Source organism: Lepisma saccharinum, chromosome 10 (genome assembly GCF_977018435.1).
Source record: "Lepisma saccharinum chromosome 10, izLepSacc3.1, whole genome shotgun sequence".
In the NCBI taxonomy this organism is placed as follows: domain Eukaryota; kingdom Metazoa; phylum Arthropoda; class Insecta; order Zygentoma; family Lepismatidae; genus Lepisma; species Lepisma saccharinum.
In genome coordinates, this window is record NC_139238.1 from 78,463,529 (window position 1) to 78,487,382 (window position 23,854).

Genomic DNA, 23,854 nt, shown 5'->3' on the forward strand with positions numbered 1-23,854 from the left:
TTTCATTGCCTAGTGGGGGAATGAAGACCAGAAAGTTAAAAAAGAGTAAATACAAACTTAAAAACCAGCTGTATCCATTTTGGAGATAAATGATAATGAAATGTAAGAAAACCTAGAAGTTTGATCAAATTTTCCTTTGATTATCAAGATGTTATTGGTGAGACGTGGTGGTATAATAATCTGCTTTGGCTCCGCTCTCATGGAAAGGTGGTAAAATTTAGTAGAGACTGTAGTAAAAAAAGATGCTATAACCTCCCCTCCCCGTGTTTCAGTCCTTACACTCCTCCCATTAATAAAATTGCAGGATCCCCTTCATTACAAATCATCTTCAAATTTGAAAATTACCATTTGTAAGCTAGTTAAGTAATTATTTTTACAGGTACAAAAACTCTGTATTGTCAGTTTGTTATTAATTGTTTCTGTTTTCAACAGGGGATGCCGGAAGCATGGGCTAGGTTGCTGATGAATTCTAACATTTCGAAGCAAGAACAGAAAAACAACCCCCAAGCTGTGCTAGACGTTCTCAATTGGTATGATACCTCCACTAAAGAAAATAAGGGTTCGAAGTACATGACAACTACCAAAATGGTTGGTAAGTAAATTTTCCTTGAGAGTATGCAATATGTTTCATCTTAAAACCTTGTCCTTAAGGCATATTTTTTAATACTTTACACTGTCAACTTATTCTACACAGAAAGACCCCAATATATAAGCAAGTAGAAAAAATTGTTATTTTTCTTGTTTCTTTTTAATTTTCTTTTTGTTACGGATTTTCAAAGCATCCTTTTTCTTTCCTTTTCGAAGAAGACCGATAATGTTGGTACAGTCCTGTTCAAAAAGAGGTACATTCTTCAACCATGCTACTTTATGTAAACAGGAGCGTACAATTTTTAATTATCACGCTACAGCAATGCCTCTTTTGGGACTGGCGGAATTCACAATTTTGAAAAGAAAAGTTGTTTTGACTTTTTTCTTGTACTTCTCATTGATAAAAATGAGTAGGCTTATAGCACAATCTGTACTAAGCAAAATGAGGTGTGATTCATAATTCTTCTGTTCATAGTTTCAGAGATATTAAATTGTATTTTAAACATTATGGAATTTTAACTTTCCTGCTGAAGAGACAATGGGCGTTCATGTAAATACCCAGGAAAACAGCTTGGGCATCTGAGAGTTCATGGTTCTGTACCGACCTTTAACCCTTAAACTATGGCTACTTGCATAATGGAACCACAGGTATTTCAATTAATTATGGCTTGTTCCACAATCGAACAAGGAGCTTTTTCTTGAAGTAGGCGAATTTTAGGACATACTGTGACTCGGAAAATGGTCGGAGATACTTGTTTTGAATTCTGCATGAGTTTTTAGGTATGTGATGAACAATTAGTGAAGTTTAGTTTCATTCTTACTACATGTGGGGGAGGGTGTTTTTTAAAATTATTACAACATCGCTTGTTTCTCAATTCTGGTATTTGGAAATGCACTATTACCAAGAGAAAGCAATAAGTTGTGCAATTTTTTTTCACGGTAATGGAAAACTTATCAGGCGATATGCAGGTCCGTTTTGTTCTGTCATGTCCTGGCCTTGCCTGAATGAGGGTCCAGTGAATTTCAAATTCTTCGAAATTTTTCTTTCTTTCTTCTTCTTACCAATTACTTAAAATTTGTTTTCTCTACTGCATGCTTATAACCAAATGTGTACTGAAGAAAACAAGGTATAATTTGTAACTCTAGTGTTCTTAGTTCCAGAGATATAAAATGCTATGTAAAAGTATGCGGAAGTTTAAATTTCCCCTTAAACCACATCCATAGTTCGTGGGTTCACTGCCAAATACACTCCCTTGTTTAAGGGTTGGTTCAGTCCTGATTAACCTGTCTGTGCAAGTGGGCTCGCACATGTACAAAAATGTGATTCTGTTTACATTACCTGCAATTTTTTTTATGTTTTTTTTTTTCTCTAAGGTATACACTTCCACTTAGTTACCAACTTTCTTCTTGTGCTTCTCAGCTGATCCATCTCCAAGGCCAAGTTACGTGACTGAAAGGCACGTAGCGACAGCATCAGGGTCTAGTCACACGCCCACTTCCGGAAGCCATCCCTCGAGCTCGCCTTCGACTACTCCCGACACAGAAGCCACGGACGAGCAGGAAGAAGAACCACCTCCGCCTCCCGTGGCAGTTCGTCCAGAGCGCACAAAGTCCATAGTAAGTAATTACTGGTGATGTTTTTAATGCGTACGTAAATACCGTATTAGGGCTGAATTAATTCCAATTCCAGTGTCATTAGTATTGCAAGTAATCTGTTTAATGTAATCACTTATTCATACTATGGGAATGAGAGACGTGGTAATAGATAATTAAGGTACTTACATTTTCCTCGAAGCTGTTTTACATTATTTTCAAGGATCTCCTCACCTTCGGCGACAAATTTAATGTGCAGCATTAAAAAAAAAAAAAACCGCTTTCAACCTTATATGTCCAGCTGTAAAAGCAGCCAGTTTCCTTCCCAAACCTCAGGATTCTGACATCATTCGAACAACAACAGCCGGGGTCTTGCAACAAGTGACCGCTAATAGCAAAACAAGAAAACACAACCCAGTGCATCAGAATATTAAGTCTGTTCTATCCGATTTTAGCAAGTGGCTTAACGCTAATGATCACTGGTGCCTAAAATCGGACAAAACAAACCAATTTGTAATAATGCAAAAGGGTGACTACACAAAAGAAGTGATGGAAAAACTAAACAGTGACTCCTACAGTACCATCGCAAAGGACCCCACAGACAGATACAGCGAAATAGTGAAACGTGCAGTGAAAAGCAGTGCTATGCTTAGACAGGAAGACCACAAATTTCTCCTCAACCCCCACCCCTCACCTGCCATTGCTTATGGCATCCCCAAAACACATAAACCAGGAATTCCCATGCGCCTCATAATAGCTTGCTTCAACCACCCTACCATACATCTTACCAACTGGCTCAGAAACAAAATATCTCAATTCAACCACAAGCTTTCATATATATTTCGCAACAGTGCCGATGCCAAAAACTTGATAACATCCATAGTGCAAGTAGATAGTGCTAAAATCGCAAGCATCGACATAGTGGACATGTATAATTCAATACCCATAAACCTAGCCCTAACATCAGTTGAGAGGTGGCTGACCATAAACAAAGTCTCCGCAGTGGAAGTAGCCGAAACTGCCAATTTGCTAGAAGTATGCTTAAGACACAATTATTTTCAATTTGAAAATAATTTCTATGAGCAATCTGAAGGCCTTGCCATGGGAAACTCACTATCAGCTCCCATAGCAAACATAGTAATGCATTTGGCTGAAAAAAAGCATACTCCAAACTCCGGAACTCAAATTCATAAGATATGGACGATACGCTGATGACACCATAATCATATACAAAAAACCAGAAGAGATCAACCTGTTGTTGGAAAAACTAGATAGCATCCACCCCAGACTAAAATTCACCATAGAACATGAAAAGCAGGGTAAAATCAATTTCTTGGACCTCACCATCAGCCGCGGAGGCAACAAATTCACAACCACAGTTTTCAGAAAACCAGATAGAGGCAACCAATATATTCATGCACTATCCAACCATCCACCCAAGCAAAAGGCCAACATATGGCTAAACTTCTTCCGAAGAGCCTTCTCGTACTGTTCCAGAGAAGAGGACCTGAGGGACGAGATAGCAACCATCACGGAACTGGCACTAAAACATGGATATACTGAATATCAACTCTCCACATGGTGCAGCAAAGCTGAAATCCAAGTCAGGCAACCTGCACCATCAACACAACCCACCCTACCATCCTATCACATCCGACCACCTTACCAAAGCCCCTACAACATCCAAATAGCACACAAACCAACCTCCAAAATAGCTGACCAACTAAACAAACTTAAACTGTACTTCCTCTCCCTCCTCAACAATCCAGTGATCTAGGATGCTGAATGCGAGTGCAAGCCTCATTACATCGGCATATCCATCAGGCCCATCAGTGAGAGAATTCAGCAGCACCTATCAAATGTAAAAACTGCCCAACCCACCAACCGGACTTGCCAAGCATATCAAATTCCACAACCATAAAATTGAGAAAGGACATGTCAAATACAAAGCACACACTCTCATAGACACAAAAATCAAAGAAACACATGCCATCATGCACTACAACCATGAACTGAGCATATATAGTGGTCAGGCACACCACGCCTGACTTCCGTTACTGCAGCAATTAACACCGTTGAACAGCAGACGACCTATACGCAGACATACAGACGACAGCAGCACACCTAGCAGCAGGGTAAAATCAATTTCTTGCTCCAGATTTAGGAAAAAACAACAGAAACGCACCAAGTAACAACGCAACGAATTCCAACGAGGATGGTGGCAGTGGCTACCGAAATTAATAGAAAATAATGTGAAACAGCTTCGTGGAAAACGTGAGTACCTTAGTAATCACTTATACACGACTATACATTTAAGAAGCTTGTGTATCTTATGATACTTTAAACTGTATGTGCCATCCTGGTTAGCCTTCCTGTGCATGAAGTGGACTTAATACTTAACTCAAATTCCAGAAATTATGCAAATATGTGCAATTTTAATTAATTCTTGCTCCAGAATTGTGTGGCAAATGTGAATTTCCTAATTCATTGTCAACCATTACAATATTCTTACAAACTCGTATGTGAATCAAAATATTTTTGAGCAAAACTGATGTTGATTGATGTGGTACAGTTGTGATGGAATACTTATTTACATTAACATTTTACAAACAAAAAGTAGTTCATAGTTATCTGTGGTAACATTATTTCTTTCATGATCAATATAGATCATGGCAGAATGGTTAACACATTGCACTACGATGCCAGGGGTCCTGGGTTCGAATCTCGGCCTGGGCATGGATGGTTGCGAGTGTCCATTCATCAATTTCATCATATTCACTCCTCATCATCTTCGCAAATTACCCAAAAGTGGAGCAAAAGGCGAAATAAAATAAAGAAAATCAATCGATCAATGTAGAAATTTGGTGTGGGACAACTAACTAACTAACTAACTCCCTAGCCTTCTTAAACCCGAAGGTTCATGGCTGCAGCAACACAGGCCTTCCATCTTTCCCTATCTTGAGCAAGTTCTATATACTCTTTTCCATCCCTACCGATTTCCCTTAGGTCCATCTCAACGTTGTCCCTCCCATCTTCGTCTTGGCCTTCCTACAGGTCTCTTACCATCAGGTTTCCCAACAAGAATCCTGTAAACTCCTCTTTCCTCTCCCATTCGTGCCACATGGCCTGCCCACCTAAGTCTTCTTGATTTAATTATTCTAATAATATCTGGACATGAAAACCTATCTCTTTAGCAGTTTTGAAAAATATTTTAGCATTATTCTTAATTGTATTCACATCATCCCCCAGTAAGTCTACATCATCTGCATATTCTAACAACTGAGTCACACCATTTAATTTTAGTCCTTCTTTAGTTTCTTTTACCTTCCTAACAGCATATTCTAAGGCAAAATTAAAGAGCAATGGAGATAATGCATCTCCTTGTTTTAACCCATCATGAATTGTAAATTTGTCAGACATATTAATACCCACACGAATTTTACTTTCTGTTTCACTGGTGCATATTTTCATCGTACTAAAAGCTTCTTAGGTATTCCAAACTCTACTAATATATTATATAATTTATCTCTTTTGACCGAATCATATGCTTTTTTTGAAATCAATGAATAGCTGATGGACATTTTGATTATATTCCCACTTTTTTTCAAGTGTCTGTCTGATGTGAAAAATTTGATCTGTAGTTGATCTGTTACGTTTAAATCCACATTGATAATCACCTATAATTTCATTAGCATATGGGGTTAGTCTTGTTAAGAGAATGTTAGATAATATTTTATATGTTGTTGAGAGTAGAGAAATTCCACGGTAATTATTGCAGTTCATTTTATCACCTTTTTTAAACACAGGAACAATTATGGATTCTTTCCACTGTTGAGGGATTTCTTCTTTATTCCATATTAAACAAATTAATTTATGAATTTGACATATTAATGAATTTCCACCATATTTAATTAACTCAGCTGGTATTAAATCAATGCCAGGTGCTTTGTTATTCTTTAGCCTTTTAATAGCATCTTTAACTTCAGTCAAGTTAGGTTCTGGAACTAAAGGTTCTGCTGTGTGGACTTCATTTACTTCTGATTTATCTCCTACATGGACATTTAAAAGATCATTAAAGTAGTTCTTCCATCTATTTAGAATATCGCTTGGGTCAGCTAGAAAATCACCGTCTTTATCTTTTATCAAGTTTACTTTAGGTTGCCACCCCTTTCTAAACTCATTTACACCTTTATATAAATCTCTGATATTTTTATTTTTGCTGTTTGTTTCAATTTCGTTAATTTTGCTTTTCAAGTAATCTCTTTTTTTACTTCTAAACGTGCGGTTAACTTCTCGCTTTATTCTATTATAATTGCTTAGATTTTTATCATCAGAGTTATTTAACCACCTAAGTCTAGCCTGATTTCTTATTTCTATTAGACATTCATTATCAAACCATGGCTTACTTTTTCTCGGTTTATGGTATCCTATACTTTCTTTAGCTGCTGATTCTATTGCATTACGTATGTGCTCCCAATTCTTATTTACGTCTGTTTCATTTATATTTTCATCATCATTTAAATCCTGCAAAACATCAAATCTATTTGACAGTTTAATTTGGTAATCTTTCTTAATTCTTTCATCAGTAAACTTTCCTGTATCAAATTTTAGAACTTTTAGATTTTGTTGCTTATGATTTATCACTGAGAGTCTTTCTCTTAATTTAGCAATTACTAAATAATGGTCACTGGCACAGTCAGCACCTCTATGTGTACGAACGTCAATTATACTAGTATGCCTTCTCTTATCAATGAGAATATGATCTATCTGATTATGAGTTTTACCATCTGGAGAAGACCAGGTATATTTATGGATATCTTTATGTTGAAAAGTGGTACTTTTCACAATTAAATTCTTTGAGGTTGCAAAAGTAATCAATCTTATACCATTATCATTACTTAAATGATGAAGACTTTCTTTACCAATCGTGGGTTTAAATGTCTTTTCTTTGCCAATCTGTGCATTACAGTCACCTAACAGAATTTTCATATCATACTGAGAAAATTTATCAAAGACCTGTTCTAACTCTGTATAAAAGTCATCTTTAGTATTATCATCTTTATCTTCTGTTGGTGCATGTATGTTTATTAAAATAATCTTACACCACCTACCCTGTAAAACTGCATATGATATCCTATCATTAATAAATTCTACTGTTTTAAGAGCCGAGATAATTCTATTATTTATGAAAAAGCCTGTTCCAAAATTATGATTTTCAGTACCACCATAGAAAAAAGTATAATTTTTAGTTTTACAATTTCCTTCTCCTGGCCACCTAACTTCCTGGACAGCTACTACATCTAATTTATACTTCACTATCTCATTAACTGTACACTGAAATGCCCCAGGCCGGTAAAGGCTCAGAACATTCCAGGTGCCTAATTTAATATCCTTATTCCTAACGTAGATCTTATCCTTAGTCCAGGGACCTCCCAAAGTAGTCCCCACCCGGAGATCCGAACGGGGGACTATTTTACCTCCGGAATATTTTACCTTGGGAACATCCATGGCCTTATATTGCTGATTCTTGACATAGCTTTTTACAGTGCAGAGTTGTCAGCTCTACGCCTAACCCCCAATATGAATGGAGGAACTACTACACAAGACAAACATAAACATATTAGACAGCACAATTACTACACAAGACGAACATAAACACATTAGACAGCACAACTACTACACAAGACATACACAAACACATCACAACTATAACAATATAAACACAACACACCACAACTACTACACAATATAAACATAAACAAACTACACATCACAACTACTACATAAGACCAACACAAACAAATTAGACAGCACAACTACAACACAAGACACATACATACATACACATCACCGATACTACACAAGACAAACAGAAATACATTAGACAGCATAACTACTACATAAGATAAACACAAACATACTAGACATATTACAATATAACTTTTATATTATATATATAGGATAAAAGCAAGGAGGGCCAAAAGGGCTAAGTAAAAATCAAATAAGGTAAAAGGAAACACTCACCGGACAGTAGGAAAATTCAAAATTTTCGCTAATTTATAGCATCATCGGTGTGAGAAGAAACAGAAGACGGAACCGGAACCGTCTTCTGTTTCTTCTCACACCGATGATGCTATAAATTAGCGAAAATTTTGAATTTTCCTACTGTCCGGTGAGTGTTTCCTTTTACCTTATTTGATTTATATATATATATATATATACACCGCGATCCCCAGCTGAGAGACCGGGAGAAGCGCGGCGCCGACGAAGATATGATAATTAATTCAATTGTGTTTTGTTGAATAGGTTTTCACATTACAAAGAAAAGTGTTTCAATGCCAAAATCGTGGAATACAGAAACTAAATTCTCAAAAGAGCCCAGGAATGTAGGTTTGTCTTATGCAGCAGTCTCAAATATTTGCAGCAGAATTAATCAATGGGACAAATCAATTGATATTCTGACTATGGGCCAGGTTTATTGATAAAATAATATTTTTATTTTCCTTTCAATATGTCTACAAGGCACATCCGAAAAGTAATGCCCAGTACATACTTAAAAAAATTAAGAAATTAGTTCACCAAATTCTGAAATTATATATGTGACCTATGTTTCTACATAGGCACCTATGGCATTGAAGTACTTATTGTTCTAGGATAAAAGTTTTTGTATATCCTCGTCATACACTTTTGTTGCCAGTCCATTGAGAAATGCAGGTACCATTTGCTGGAGCTTGTCCATGAACTCATCACCATAAACCTCTATGATTTGATGATTAATTTCAGAAGGTCAAGTTTTCTAGCATGCAAAGACTAAATGACAGCTCTCACTTCACAGGATTCTCCATTTTCTGGTTCATCTTGCCTGCCCACAGAAACACATACACAATCACTAATATGAAGCCACTTGCATGAAAGCTCACACACAAATGACTCATACTGGGTGACCCTGGATGCCGCGTGCGTATCCTGCCTCCAATGGGCTGGCGGCAGAAGTGTCTGATGGGGACATGCTTTGTACTAATAGCCTGTAATTGAGTACAAAATTCCACTGATTGTTATTACTTTTATGTTTACAAACATATAATTCATATGCCCCAGTTTGTGAAGTACATGTCTAATACAGTTACTCTAGTTACTTTTTCAAAGGCTTAATACAGTCACTTGATTATGTACATTAATTAACGAGGTTACAGAAGCAGTGTTCGTGCTCCTCAAGGAACATCCATAATTTTATATTGGATTAGTAGAATATGAGTTACTGGCAGTGCTTTTTTTTCTGGAGGTACGCAACAGTATGCAGTCCTTCTACCTTTTTGTATGTGAGAATAAAACTAAAAATATTTTATTGTAACGAAAGAAATACATGTGCAATTACATAGATGCACACTATTTGCGAAGATAGAGCACAATATTTTGAGTAATTCTTATAATGAACGGAGTAACAACAACAAAGCAAATTGAAGAGTACCGGAACCATTCTTCCTAGAAAAGAACCGCTGGTTATTGGTATCAGTAAATCTTATATAAGACTAAGCCGAAAGCACTTTGAACCAGCTGATACTCGTACCAATTCTTAGTGATATTGATGATTGAAAATTGTAACAATTACAAGTTGCTAGAAATATTGATTAATATTAGTTGATGAATATGCGACTAATTTCACATTGTGTAAATCATATAATCAATTCTTACTTGTAAAGAAAAAGAAAGAAATATATTAGTATGCTGTTTTGTCACTTAGCAACCAGTTGTTGAAATCAAATAAATGGAGATAATATGAATGGTTTGTGTGTAGTTCGCATCACATTAAATTGAACATCAGTTAATGTATTTATTTAGTGCAAATAATAAGTGCACTCTAGAGAACAGTGTTATGATTTTGAACTACGTATATATTGGGTCGGTGCATAAGTTCTTAGCGTTTTATAATGCTACAATTTTTTAGTATATACGTTAACAGGAATACAATAATTAATTAACACAAGTACACAGGTGGTAAGATGAAACATTGTTATTGTAGTCTAACAATACAGTCACAACAACACTCACTCAGTCAGTAATGTAGTTGCCTCCATTGTCAATGATCATCTGCCAACATTGGGGAGGAGTTTGATACCTCACCTGTAGAACTGTTGTGTTTTTGAGTTGAAGAAATCAGTCAGTCAGGTTTAAGAGCAGCTTCATCAGGAAGGACTTCCCCCTAAATATGGTGTGGGAGAGAGAGGGAGAGGAAGAGGTTGGTGCAAGATCAGGGGAATAGGGAGGGTGTGGAAGAGTTTCCCAGCAGAGTTCTTCAATAACTTCTTTGGTCAATTTGGCCAAATGTGGGCGTGCATTATCATGGAGTAATAACACCTGATATCCAGTTGACGACTGGATATCACCGCTGTTGCCGACACATTCCATAAGGTGTGCCAATTCCCACGTTGTTTGATGGGGATTCTCATAATGATACGGATTTAAGCAATCTCTGTCAAAATCTGACTTGTCTTTCTGAACGTGGATCATCAGATAAGTCAAATCACATTCTCCTGAACCAAGAGAACCATTTTCTTGCTGTACTTTCAGCAATGGCATTAGCCCTGTACCTAGCACAAATCGTTTTCGCCACTCCTGCTGCACTTGATCCTCAATTAAACTCGAAAAGGAGAATGCCGGAAATGTTAACTTTGTCCACTTGACACTCCATCTTGTTTTGTCTGCAAAATAGACAAAATGTGCACACAATTAGAATATACTGTGTTATCATGAACACAATACTACAAACAGCAATAAACTCTAGGCAATGCAGTCTTACCAACCCATAACAAAATGGTACAAACTTATCCACCGGCCCAATGTATTGCTGTTACTTGTATAATTTGCTGTGAAGTGAAGCAATGATTAACTGAGCATAATGTATAATGCTCAAGCCTCTATGACATTAGCAAATACTCCACTCCAATTATAAGCATTAGTTTACCAGAGCTTTGCTTCAGAATGTTCAAGAATTACATCACAATATTGAAATACCTGTTATGGAATCACAAATTACAATTTTTCATACAATATTGGTGCAAAATAAATGGAAACTGAATTTTGCATAATTTCCAGAATAACTAGACACCGCGAAAATGTTCTTTGCCCTGCAAAAGAATTAAATAAAATTGAAGCAATGCTTTCTGAGACCGTTACCAATACATTGGCTTAGCCCTATTTTAGACCAATAGTAGCAAAAATCTCGTATCTGCCTATTCTTAATATAAACTTAAAACCTCATGGAAGAATGTGAAACTACATGGAGCATATGAGTTCCTAGTCATGGAAAGCTTAAAAGTCTTCAAGTCCAAAATGAATTTTCCTTTAATTTTGGGTTGATTGTCATTAATTCCACATAAAGTTTTAGAAGGTATGCTTTAATATTTTAAAAATTATGTGCGTGTAGTGAACCTATTAAATTGATATATTTTTTTTTTACTTTTCAGTATACTAAGCCAATAGAGGAAGAAACAACACGAACAACTAACGGAACTTTTACACTGGACAAAAATAAAAACAATGCAGTGCCTGCCCCAACAATAGATCGTGCTGACAAAGCCCGCAAAAAGAAAATGAGCGATGAAGAGATCTTAGAAAGGTTACGGACTATTGTGAGTGTTGGTGATCCAAATCGAAAATACACCAAAATGGAAAAGATTGGACAAGGGTGAGAAGTGGTATTTTATAGTGCTTCATAGTGAAAAAAAAAAGCTCTTTTAGTTGTAGATGAAACATCAGTTAGGTATCCAAAGTGATTTTTCTTGCGGTTGAGTAAGTATGCTTAGTTATTTATTCATGTCTTATGTGTTCAGTATACAACTGTTATGTGTAATGCTACTTGTTTGAACTGTGAAAGAAGGTAAGCAAGTTGCTCTGTTTTCTCTTGTGTTCATTGGGGAAAATAATGTGTAAGATGGAGGACTGATAGCACTGTCAAAATAGGCAAACTAAAAGGCACCAAAAATTTACAAAATAGGCTCTGAATCCTTAAGACTCCCAAGCTGTGTCTTAAGGGTTCAGTGTTTTCAGTAGGAAATTTTAAATTCCAATGTTCTAAATAAACTGTTGTATCTCTGAAATCGTACCAGCATGTCGCTATGTACACAGGCCACTCATGCTGCAAAAGAGCACACGTTCGTAATTTCATTGCATTTTAGTGATGAAAGCATCACTTGGACATCATCACCTGTCACATCACTTACATTCTGTTATTCATCAAAGTCTTCTTTCAAAATGGCAGTGAAAGTCTCCTGCTCAACAGCAAGCGTTCCCCGAAGTTTCTTCTACGTGATCCGAGCTACAGGTCACGTAGATGCAAGCAAAAGCATAGAAGTTTTATCGGTGATGATGCTTTGGAAGCAAATTTTACATGACATGTGTCTTTTCCATTGTTTTTCTGTCTTCGCCTCAAGTTATTGTTAACTTTCTTAACAGAAATTGATCGAATCTGAAGAAATGCATGGTAGATTGAACACAAAACACTTATGTGTTGTATTTAATTAATTATTAAAGGCCACTCCTCCTTAACTGTTTAAAGAAGCTAATCTGAACAATGAAGATGGATGACAATCAGACTTAACAAAATCATTGAACCTAGACCATCCTTATGTCAGATGCCTTTATAGCAGAATACGATTACTCACAATTCCTAAAATCCATCGCATTCATCAGCACCTACAGGAAGAGGTGGACTGCGATGGATGTAGCGCTGAATCCATCAATGAAAGAACTAATGTAAGTGCTTAAGCACTGAAGTGATTGATGAAATAATGAATATGTGGAAAGTTAGGCAATTGTTATTGATACTTTTGGAGAAAAGAAAATTTCAAAAGTAATACAACATGCCTCTTATATAAGGTAGTAAATGTTTAAAATATGTAAAATGTAAGTTGGGTTAAATGAAGTTATGAACATGTTAAAAGCTTCCATTTTTAACGTCTTGTAACCCAACTTACCTTTTACATATACTATTTTTGGCTTAACACCTGAAGAAGAAGCCACATGATGTGGTGAAAGCTTGAGTAACTAAATAAGTATGTGCCTAAACTGGACATCTAGAATATATAGGACAATCGCATTTTTAATGTTAATTTGAAAATTTTAATCCCTGAATCTGTCTATTGATGCTAAAGATGTTCCTTAACACCAGTGGTCAATAAGTTGCAGAAATGCAACTTAAATTTTTTGTTTTTGACCCATGTAGGGTTTTCAAGTCGCCACTTGTGACAACTAGATCCAGTACTTAAAACATACAGAACAATACTACACAACTGGTTCACTGATATCTTACTTGATGCCTTTGCTGCTTTGCCCACAGTCTTAAACGACACTTCGACCACTCAACATCTACTCTCCACTTCCATTTGAACTAAGGAATTCAAGAAAGGCAATGGTATTCCAAAAACCTTCTTAACCTGTTGGGCCAAGGACCTTGGCAAATCCAGCAATACAATGGGAAACAAAAAAATGTACATTGCCATGGGAAAGTTGATTCGATAGTTAGTTTCATCCTTGTTTGCAGACTAACGAGGGTTTAGCATCTTGACTTGCAGCCAGCACAATCCTCTGTGGGACTTACATGCCCGTGTGTGTTTATGATTGTACTTTAATCGATTTCATCTTAGCACCATTCATCCTCATTTTTACGATTAGCCAAAGTGGCTGAAAATTGAAGTGAAATCAACACAATCAATGAAGCTGCTATTTCAATCAAATGAAAAGTACTTGTTGAAATCGAATCACCATCAATTCAGTAGATGTTCTGCTTATGATCAAAATAAATTGCAATATTTCAGTCCTGATAAAGGAGTAAAATTATGGTGCTGTGGTGTGTCGAGTTGACACATTCTTGACTGTCAGTGGTAGTCTTGTGTTTAGAGAGCATCTTGTGACATTACTTAAGATATATATATATATATATATATATATATATATATATATATATATATTTAGTGCTTAAAAGACTTAGCAATACATCAAATTTTCACTGAAATATTCTAAATTTTTAAACAAACAATATTTGTAACAAGCTACAAATGCTATTAAATTTTATTTTTTAATAACATTTAATCAGTACCAAAGTGAAAAGTTATGTTGCATGTTTTCCATGCATTGATATTTAATTTTTCAAAATTGATATGTAATTTAGCAGCCAAGTTTGATGCAGTAAGAGTCAAATGACACCTAAGTGTCAAGGTCCAGTTTCAAACACTGCAATTAACTACCATGCACTATTTTTCAAGTTTAATTTTCCAAGTGATGAACAGTGTTATGGGTGTAGAGCTCACCGCTCACGAGAATATCCCCAAAAGAGGGGAGACGGGGAGTGGGGTGAAGGGAAGGACCGGTCAATTTGCAGATTTTAGGGGTAGCAGAAAGCCGTCCGATGGGTCTAGTATCCTTTTCGATGTGCGTGGGAGTTGATTTGTGTCAATCACGCAGAGCGTGTCCGCAAAACAGTGTGCTGCTTTTCTTTCAGTGGCCAGAACACTTTTGTATTGCTTATCCTGTGCATTATTTAGACTGCATTTCAAAGAATTTTAAAAAGAATGTACCTCATTTGGTGAGCTTATAGATCACACACTCCTGTAAAACAATTTCACACCGTTTCCGTATAACTAATAATAGGCCTCATATAGGCATATGTCTGAATATTCTAATACTTATTCACTATGCCCGTAATATTGTACGGTTGTGAAACTCGGTCTCTTACTTTAAAATAATGACAAATTTAGAATCTGCAAGACATTCTGCCTTTGAGTTGTTTCTTCCAGGCCTAAAGCCAGGAAACCATTTTTGTAAGGTAAGTCGTTACTAAAATCACATTTGCATTTCGGCATGGTTCAGATCGCTGATCCACAGAACTTCACTTCTCCACTGACATGTAACAACTAAGAGAACGGCAGATAAAAAAATATTGTTTATTTCTGAATTCTGATGTCGTGAAACTCAAATCAAAGAAAGCTGCGTCGTATCACATATTCTTACCTATTGTTAGAAACTTGCTGATCACCATGCGCCGCGGTAGATATTACAAATGCTTTGAAATCAAAACCTTACGTGATGAGCGGCGACAACAGAAGAGATGCAAAAGTCCAACATTTTTTCCTTTGTTGTAAGAAAAAATTCTTGGCTTTGTGCTTGCAACTGAGAGTGTCGTATTTCTTTACTTTGAAATTGAAGACGGATATAATATTAACAATTATTATTCAATAACAGAAAGGAGAACATTTCCAAATTTTCCTAAAAATCTGCCCGGACCATTTTTAGGACTCGAAAAAGAGGATTAACCCAGGTAAAACAGGACTCTGGTAACCCTAAACAACTTGTATCGCTGCATCGGTTACAGCGAGCCCACATGTGTTTCTCACTCAGGGTGCACTCCCCTAACCCTAATAGTGGAGTCGCTTGTTGCTACGTCACTGCACTTCCGTTGGGGATCATCTCCTGAGCGGTGAGCTGTACATCTTTTTGATGCTTATGTTCCCATAATTTATTTTTTACTTAATGAGGCAATATTTATAAGAACAAAACAGAACACACCCATCAACCACAACACAAAATGACATTATCAAAACGAAACCAATTGAAGGTTTTGAGGTTTGACAGGAATGCCATCTACAATTAGTTTCTAGAACCAAAATTTCAAAACTATTCCAGAATGCCACAGCAATCTGCACTCAGTCTTATTAATTATATAATTGATACACCATGTTGATAATATTATATAGGACAGAATGTTGGGAGACCTTTCTAGCTATCACATGATTCTTTCCATCTGCTAGAGACATCGGTACATGTTTTGTTCTCTGCCAGTCAGAGCTCGCCATCCCCTTCATGGGGGTTATTTGAACACTTCACATGCAAAATTTACAGCAGAAGGGAGGGAGCAGGTATTTCAGATGGTGAAAGGAAAAGAATTTGCCCTATAAGGCAGTGGTTGTCAACCTTCATAAGCCCACGGCCCGGTAAATTTATTTTTTGAAAGCCAATGCCCCAGTCCTAACATTTGCGCTCATAATACAGTCAGCTCCCGATACAACAACCTTTCACAGTTCCCGGGGAAAGGATTGTTATTTCGAAGGGGTCGTTATTGAAATTTGCACCAATTTTCAGCTTAAACAGACACAAAGATTCCTAGGAGACGGTAACACCATTTATCCTTGTAGTTATACAACCTGTCATGCACAGGATGCGTGCTGTGAGAAGGAAAATGAGCATGAAAACATTTTCACAAAAAAGGATTTAAAATAATGTTATTTTCTTTTAATTGTGCACAGTCGTTGCTCTTCCACGAAATTTTTGCAGTTGTAGTTCATGAGAAACCCGTTTGCACCAAGACCGACGGAAAGGAAAACAATCTCTCATTTATTGCAAGCAAAACTAGCAAAATCTTGCCAGCAAAAGTCTGGAGATAATCGGGCAGAATGAATGTACTGGTCTACTAGATTACTAGGATTAACTCTCTTGAAAAAGAAAAATCACGGGGCCGTAAATTTCGTTCTGGTTCGGCTGTGTAAACTAAATCATAAAAAAAGTCTCAGAAGTCACATTTTCTTTGCTTCAGCAAACTTCATATTTGTCCCCCTCCCTCTATTACAGGGAGCAGTTCAAACTCTTCCTCGACTTGCATTATAATCCACCCTGAAAAAGGAAACATGCAACTTGCGATCTGTTTGCACCGAATGTGTATCCTAGGATCCTAGGATGCATTAAACAGCGTCGCACTTGATAATCATTTGGGGTTGGAATTGGATTTCACTTTAAACTGTATTGTATTTAGTCCCGATTAGCCCATCAGCATAAAATGAACTGAAAACAAGCTTTATGAAACCTGCGAAATTTCCAGATATCAAAATGGGAGATAGTTATTTACTCTCACGCTAATCAACAATTTAATGTTGGATTTAGGAGTATTCTCGATGTCAAACACCCGCTCCGCCAAAAGTTTTCTCCTTGAATAATGTTTTTTATAATTGGTCTCAGCGTCCATCTCTACATCAAGCCATTGAGCTTCTTGCTTGTTTTTTTTTCTCTTTCCACATGAATGGTTCTTACGAAAAAGCGAAGATTATTTGTGTGCATTTCCTTCCAACACTGCTCATGTTCCAAGAAGTTTATTCTTGCGTCAGGTGAAAAATAAGTTACAGTTTTGCTTATCAGAAGGTGCAGAACATGAAGTTGTTTTAACTCTTGTTTTTCTGTCTGGAGATCGAATTTCGTTATCGTCAAATCAAATCAGCTTTGCGAGAATGAAAGCAATGACTTTTTCCTTCAGGCAGGATGAGTCATCGCTGTTATCAGCAAGCGACAGCTTGGCAGATGCTAGACGAAACACTGCTGCCAGCTACAGCTTAAAAACGAGACCAACAACAGGTGGCAGAAGAGAGAAATCCTCTGCTTTAAGTTTTACCATGCAACAGACAATTATACGGGCAATATTTCCTATGCAAACAGCATTGAAAAATGAATAAAAAGACCTGAATTATGCAATTATCACATTGCCATGTACACCAGTGGTGGAAAACGAGCTGAGAAAGGAGGAGGGGGGTACTTTTATACTTGTCCTATGGTTTTTGTTCATTTTCAAGAATGTATCGAGAACTGGTTGCTCCGTATTAGACATCAAAGGAAAGAAGGAGGAGTCCATGTCCACCCTCGCCTGTAATCAGCCCGTGTGCACACACGAGCCAGAAAATCTTGTCTGAAACAATCGCCCACCCCTAAGTTTGCTGACAGGAAAAGTGGGAAAAGTCACTCAGCCAACGGAACACTTTTTTGGCAAATATTATGACATCGGCACAGTTAGGAAAACGTACGAAGTGGGAAACGGGAGTTATGATGCATGTCAGATCATAGTAAACTTTCATCAGAAACCAAAATGACAATGCATTAAGCAGGTTGACGATCTTTACTTGCCCTAAGTAGCTTTGATTATCTGTAACTGTTTCGCTTTTCTATGAAGTGTTAAGGGAACAAAGAAGACGTTTTGAATGAAAGCGGTTACCGGAAGTTGTTGGCACATTGAGACTGCTTTCCCCCCTCTCTCCCCTACAAGTTGTCAGCAGCTCTTAGGACAATGAAACAAGTAAAGGTCAATTTAAAATAACATTCAAGCACATTCCATTTTCTCTTCTCGCATATCCGAAGAGCAAGCGAAATCACAATGGCAAAACAAGCCTGGCACTTTGGGTAGTGTCCATCGCGTGCAGGGTAACATTGGAACACTTGGGGGAGGAGAGGGCAGTTCGAGCGTGGTGTGGTGGTGTCTATTTTTAGATCAGGCCCACTTGCAAAGGGCAGAGCGCTTGTGAAAGGAATGACAACACAGGCAATAAAATGAGTGCAAGGAACATATTTTTCGGCTGATTTCCTTCAATTTTCCAAATTTTTCACTGTTCCCGGGGAAAGGGTTGTTATATCCGCGGTCGTAGAATCGAGAGCCGACTACTTTTCTAATGTTTTTTAACTTTATACGTTAATGTGTGTGTGCATCCTTGAAACTTAAATATTAATAAATTATGGCATAATCATAGAAAGTATCAGTTCAAGTATGTCTAGACTTCTTGACAAACGTAAAATTAGTTTGCGACTAGATTTAATGAAATATTTTGGTTTCCTCTGACCAATATAATTAAATTAATTTGGTAAATGCCGATCTTCATTGGCATTTTCCATTTTGGAGACCAAAAAATTCCAATTAATCAGAATATTTCTACTTCAATATATTTGCTAATGAAAAATGATTCCCTAACAAAATTGACCATTGTGCTTGCCCGTCAACCTCTCCATCAACTCCCAGATTTGGAGATAGGAAGGGCACCCCTGCTTCTTCCCTTCCAGATTAGATCATTTGATCCATCACTGCCACTGTCGCGAAAGCATTTCATGGTATTGCAATCAAACTCGAAACAAAAGAAAAGGCTTCTTTCCAGATGGTTGCCAGTGTGGGCTGCAATTTGCAAACTTCACAAGAACCTCTCCCGGCCCGGTATAATTGACGCCAGGACTCAGTACTGGGCCATGGCCCGACAGTTAAGAAACACTGCTCTAATGGCATAATTAGCTCATTGATATTTTTTGCTTGCCCTTTCGAAGTACTTATGCAACAGTGTGATCAGTTATGTTTGCATGGAACATGTGCTTGGCAACAAACAAGACTGCAGACGACAGACCACTGAGTGGCAGAAACTGGAACAGCACAAACCCTCTGGAACCTTGATTTTACATTCCCGGAATTCTCCTTTTTCTATATTATTTAACCTTTACACTCCCGAGGAGGTTTAAAAAACGGGCTTCTTGGCGGGAATTTTAAATTGGAACACACTTTGGAGGAAAATTGTTATAACTCTGGCACTATGGGAGCAAACTGCTTCGGATAACTTTTATTTTGCAGCTAAAACATCAGCGCATGCAACCGTGTACAATTCAGAATGCCGGACCCAGGAAGGGGTACTTGGGGGGCACGACCCCTGAATTTCAAAACATAAAAATCTGTAGTTTGCTCCCTCTTCTCCTGGAATTTTGGGGAGAGGGTGCAAATTTTAGTATTATTTTCAAAGAATGGACATTTCTCAAGAGAATGAAACATGTTTCATGTTCTTGGGTGCCATACAAGTTGAATAATAAGCCAAAATGTGATTTTTTTATGAGAAATAGGTAATTTGCATTTTTTGGAGGAAAATTGTTATAACTCGTGCACTATGGGAGCAGTCTACTTCGGATAAGTTTTGTTTTGCAGCTAAAATATCAGCGCATGCAACTGTGTACAATTCAGAATGCCGAACCGAGGAAGGGGGTTGGGGGGGGCACGACCCCCGAATTTCAATGGAAAAAACCATAAAAATCTAGAGTTTGCCCCCTCTTCTCCCGCTATTTTGGGGAGAAGGTGCAAACCGTAGTATTCTTTTCAAAAAATGGACGTTTCCAAACAGAATGAAACATGTTTCATGTTCCTGGGTGCTATACAAGTTGAATAATGAGCCAAAATGTGAAACTCTGTTGGGAAATGTGGCATGGATATGTTGCAGGGGGAGGGGGTGAGGTTGGTCATCAATGTGAATTTCCCAGGCTTGCTCCAGACCTGTGTCAGAGTTTCCACCCAAACATAAGAGTATGAAGGTCCAAAATGCACATTCATTTCATAATCAGGGCCATGATACCATATGGTATCATCGAGGCAGTACGACCTTTTATGATACCATATGGTATCATCGGGAGAGTAAAGGTTAATCAATCCTCATGGTCACAACAGGGCATAATGTTATAACATTTTCCAAGATTTAGTAGCATTTTGTAGGTTAGTCGCGTGTTACTCACAAATCCAGATTATAAAAAAGGAAAGTTAAAAATTGTACTTATGTATGTGAGTATAGTGCTCTTATTGTAGAACGACGTTTCAGAGATTGACTATCTCTTTCCTCAGGTTCGTATAGAAAACTAAGTACTTGGCATAGTACTGCGTCAAAAATGTAATATGAGGATTGTGGTTAAGGGTTGGTTAGGATACATTTAAAATATTAAGTTTTTGCTATTAGAAGTACGTAAAAACCAAGTCGTTCCCTAAAAAAACTTGTACAGTAGACCTATTCACAGGTAAAAAAGTTAAAACGTCGTTCTACAATAAGAGCACTATACTCACATACGTAAGAACAAATTTTAACTTTCCTTTTTTATTTTCCAAGATTTGACGTTTTCCCATATTTTAAGTTTTTTCACTTTGTTCCTCTGAAAGGATTGATGTTCCACTGTACTGATCTGATATTTCTCTAAATAGCTTGCCTAATGAACATTTATTCTCCAACTGCATACAACTCTTCCATATTATAAAAATTTTCTATGCATCTATGCATGAATATTGCTGGAGTAGCCAATCCACAGCTCACCATTTGCTTCTTTTTATGCGAGTCTCAATTGTTCTACTCCACCATAATGTAACACCCCCTCCCATGGTTTCCAGAACAAAAAATGTTAAGACAAACCTCTGCCTTGCATACATTTTCATTCATAATAGCTACTTACTATACCACACATGATGTAATTAATAAAAAAAAAATTCTAATTAGGGTGGAGGCACTAGTTATGGCCATTTTAAGGAAAAAAGTAGAATAGTATACAACTTTTAACATGATGATAATTTTACTGATAAAGGTAAAGTGCTCCCCTGTGCTTAGCACCACGCCATGAAGGTGTATAGGGGGTGTGGGGGTAACGCCCCACACTTTCTTGATCCGGTCATGAGTGGGGGTGATGTGATCAGCATCACACCCCTGACCACCTTTACCCCCCAGGGTTTGCCCCAGGTACCCATGTCATTCGATGCTGGGTGGGCGCCGGGGCCACTTCCAACGTTAGAAAATTTCCCGGATTTGAACCGGCTGGGGATCGAACCCGGGACCTTGAGCATGGTAGTCAGATGCGTTACCGACTGAGCCACCGTGGCCACTCTAATTTTACTGATGGCTTACAAAAATTATGAGCATGGGTACAGAGTCTGTACATGATGACTAAGCATTAACAAATACAAACAAGTTAGTCAGAAAAAGGTTTTAAAAATATTAACCAAACATGACACTATTCTTCAGATATGGCCACTTAAATTCACTTATGGCCACCCATTTTCCCCACTTATGGCCACCTTGTCTATGAACAAATAATGAAGTAATACATATGAAACACAATATATGTTAAAGGTAAATAACATAGTTTTCAATGGATGAACATAGTGTAAATGTAGTTGAACAACATAAATTAACATTTGCAGACTTCTCGGGTCACTCCGTATTAAACAAAACAACAAAATGTCAGTTCCAAAAATAAAAATGAGAAGAAAAAAGTTTTCACACATTAGATACTAGCTTCATATCACAAGGAAATTATATGTCTAATGCAAGTTCACTTGCAATAATGTTATACAGATTTTTTTTTTCCAGTGTGTTAACAGGACCAGGTATTTTTTTATTAAGTGTTGCCCCTCTTGCATTAGGGTAGGCTCCGCAGTTTTCCCATAATGCCATTCACATTTATTGTTGAAATATCATTTTCTATATAATCAAAGCAATCATTTTCTGCAGTGGCCATAACACTGGTCTACATATGATTTTTTTTTTTCTGCTGACTTAGATATTTTAACTGATTCTATATAATTTGAGGTCGCTGATTCCAAATATGTAGTCAGAAAAAGTGTGTCAAAGCTTTTCCTGGCAGGCCACAGTCTTCGTACCAAATGTTCGTTCCTTGCTCGACTGTCCCATAAACACAAAAAGCATGGATATTTCGTGAAACCTGCTTGTTGACCAAGTAACATTGAAATGACCTTGAGATCTCCGCACTGTCATTTGCATACTTTATCTTTCGAAGCAGTTCTTTCATTGTTTTGTAGCTTTCCTTCAAATGTAGGGAGTGGCCAACAGGAATGGATGCTAACTTATTGCCATTATGCAGCAACACACACTTCAAACTCCTCTTCGAGCTATCAATAAAAAGCCTCCATTCTTCTGCATTATACGTACATCCCATAGCTTCAATTAGTCCCTTCACATCTGTACAATAGACAAATTCTTCGTCCCTTTGAAAATATCTTAGGTGCCTCTCTCTGTCCCGATACATGAAGGTTGTTCCAGATGCTAACATATTTCGTTCCTTTAGTCTACACAGGTCCTGCATACTTTATGAGGTGCCCAGGATTTATCTTGGTCACCCAATTTAATTCCGAAATATGCACTATATGCTTTCCTTACAAAGTCAGTAATATTTGTCCCTTGTTTTGGGGTTAACAATGTTCGAATAACTGATTGAAATAATATTCATTATAATATTCCATGTGCTGCCATCTTGTGACCTCTTTACGGACTACGTTGTTTCATTGCTCTAAATATACATCCCTAATATTAGATAATTTTCTATTTTCCTCCGAAACCTGACGTGATAGAAAAAAACGGATTTCGGTTTTGGATTTACCACCCTCGAATTACTAAAGAACAACCACCAGCCTCCAGTCAGCAAAATGGACGTAGACCAGTGCAAAGAATCTTTACAAACCTGCATCTAGTAATGGCCATGTGGTCTACACATACTGTTTTGTGGTTATTTCTATTTCAGGATATAGATACTGCAATTCTAACATTTAAACTTATCTCTGAACAAATTATATGTTCGTGATATATATAACAACTGTGAAAAACATTATTGTAGCGCTCTCTTTTCTTACGAAAATGCATAAAAAATGCTACTGCAACAAGCACCTTCTTCCTTACAAGTTTATTTCCTACAGGAAGTACAAAGAGCAAATATGGATATATTCAATTTGAAAGCTTATTTTACACTGATTTATGTAAGCTGTTCTCTGATTGGCTTTAGATCACCTGGTAGCTACCAATTAAAGTGGCCATAAGTGGGGTAGTGGGGTAATGCCTCCACCCTACATGTTAGTTTATTAAAAAGTAAATATTTAATTGTAACTAAATTTGCCTGTTTTTGATTAACTTCCCCCTCTTGTAACTTTGTTATCCATGGAATATCAAACTAAAGAATTTTTTTTTACTGGTACACCTCACAGAGTACTCTTTATGCTCCAAATATCAAATCTTCATGAGGTTTCCCACCAATGATGAAGGGGCTCAAATCTTGAAGAAAAAAAAAATAATAATAATGTAAA

The 23,854-nt window shown here is 37.1% G+C and overlaps 1 protein-coding gene across 4 annotated transcripts in view; it reads left to right on the forward strand.

The window, feature by feature from the left end:
• The window catches only part of Pak (serine/threonine-protein kinase PAK 3-like protein), a 57,548-nt gene that overhangs the window by 20,831 nt on the left and 12,863 nt on the right, over positions 1-23,854 (forward strand). For all 4 annotated transcript variants that reach the window (XM_083129966.1, XM_083129967.1, XM_083129970.1 and 1 more), the window contains exons 4-6: positions 433-592; positions 2,009-2,205; positions 11,646-11,866. In XM_083129966.1, coding sequence (XP_082986092.1) covers positions 433-592; positions 2,009-2,205; positions 11,646-11,866 — 578 coding nt within the window. The remainder of the gene's footprint in view (positions 1-432; positions 593-2,008; positions 2,206-11,645; positions 11,867-23,854) is intronic.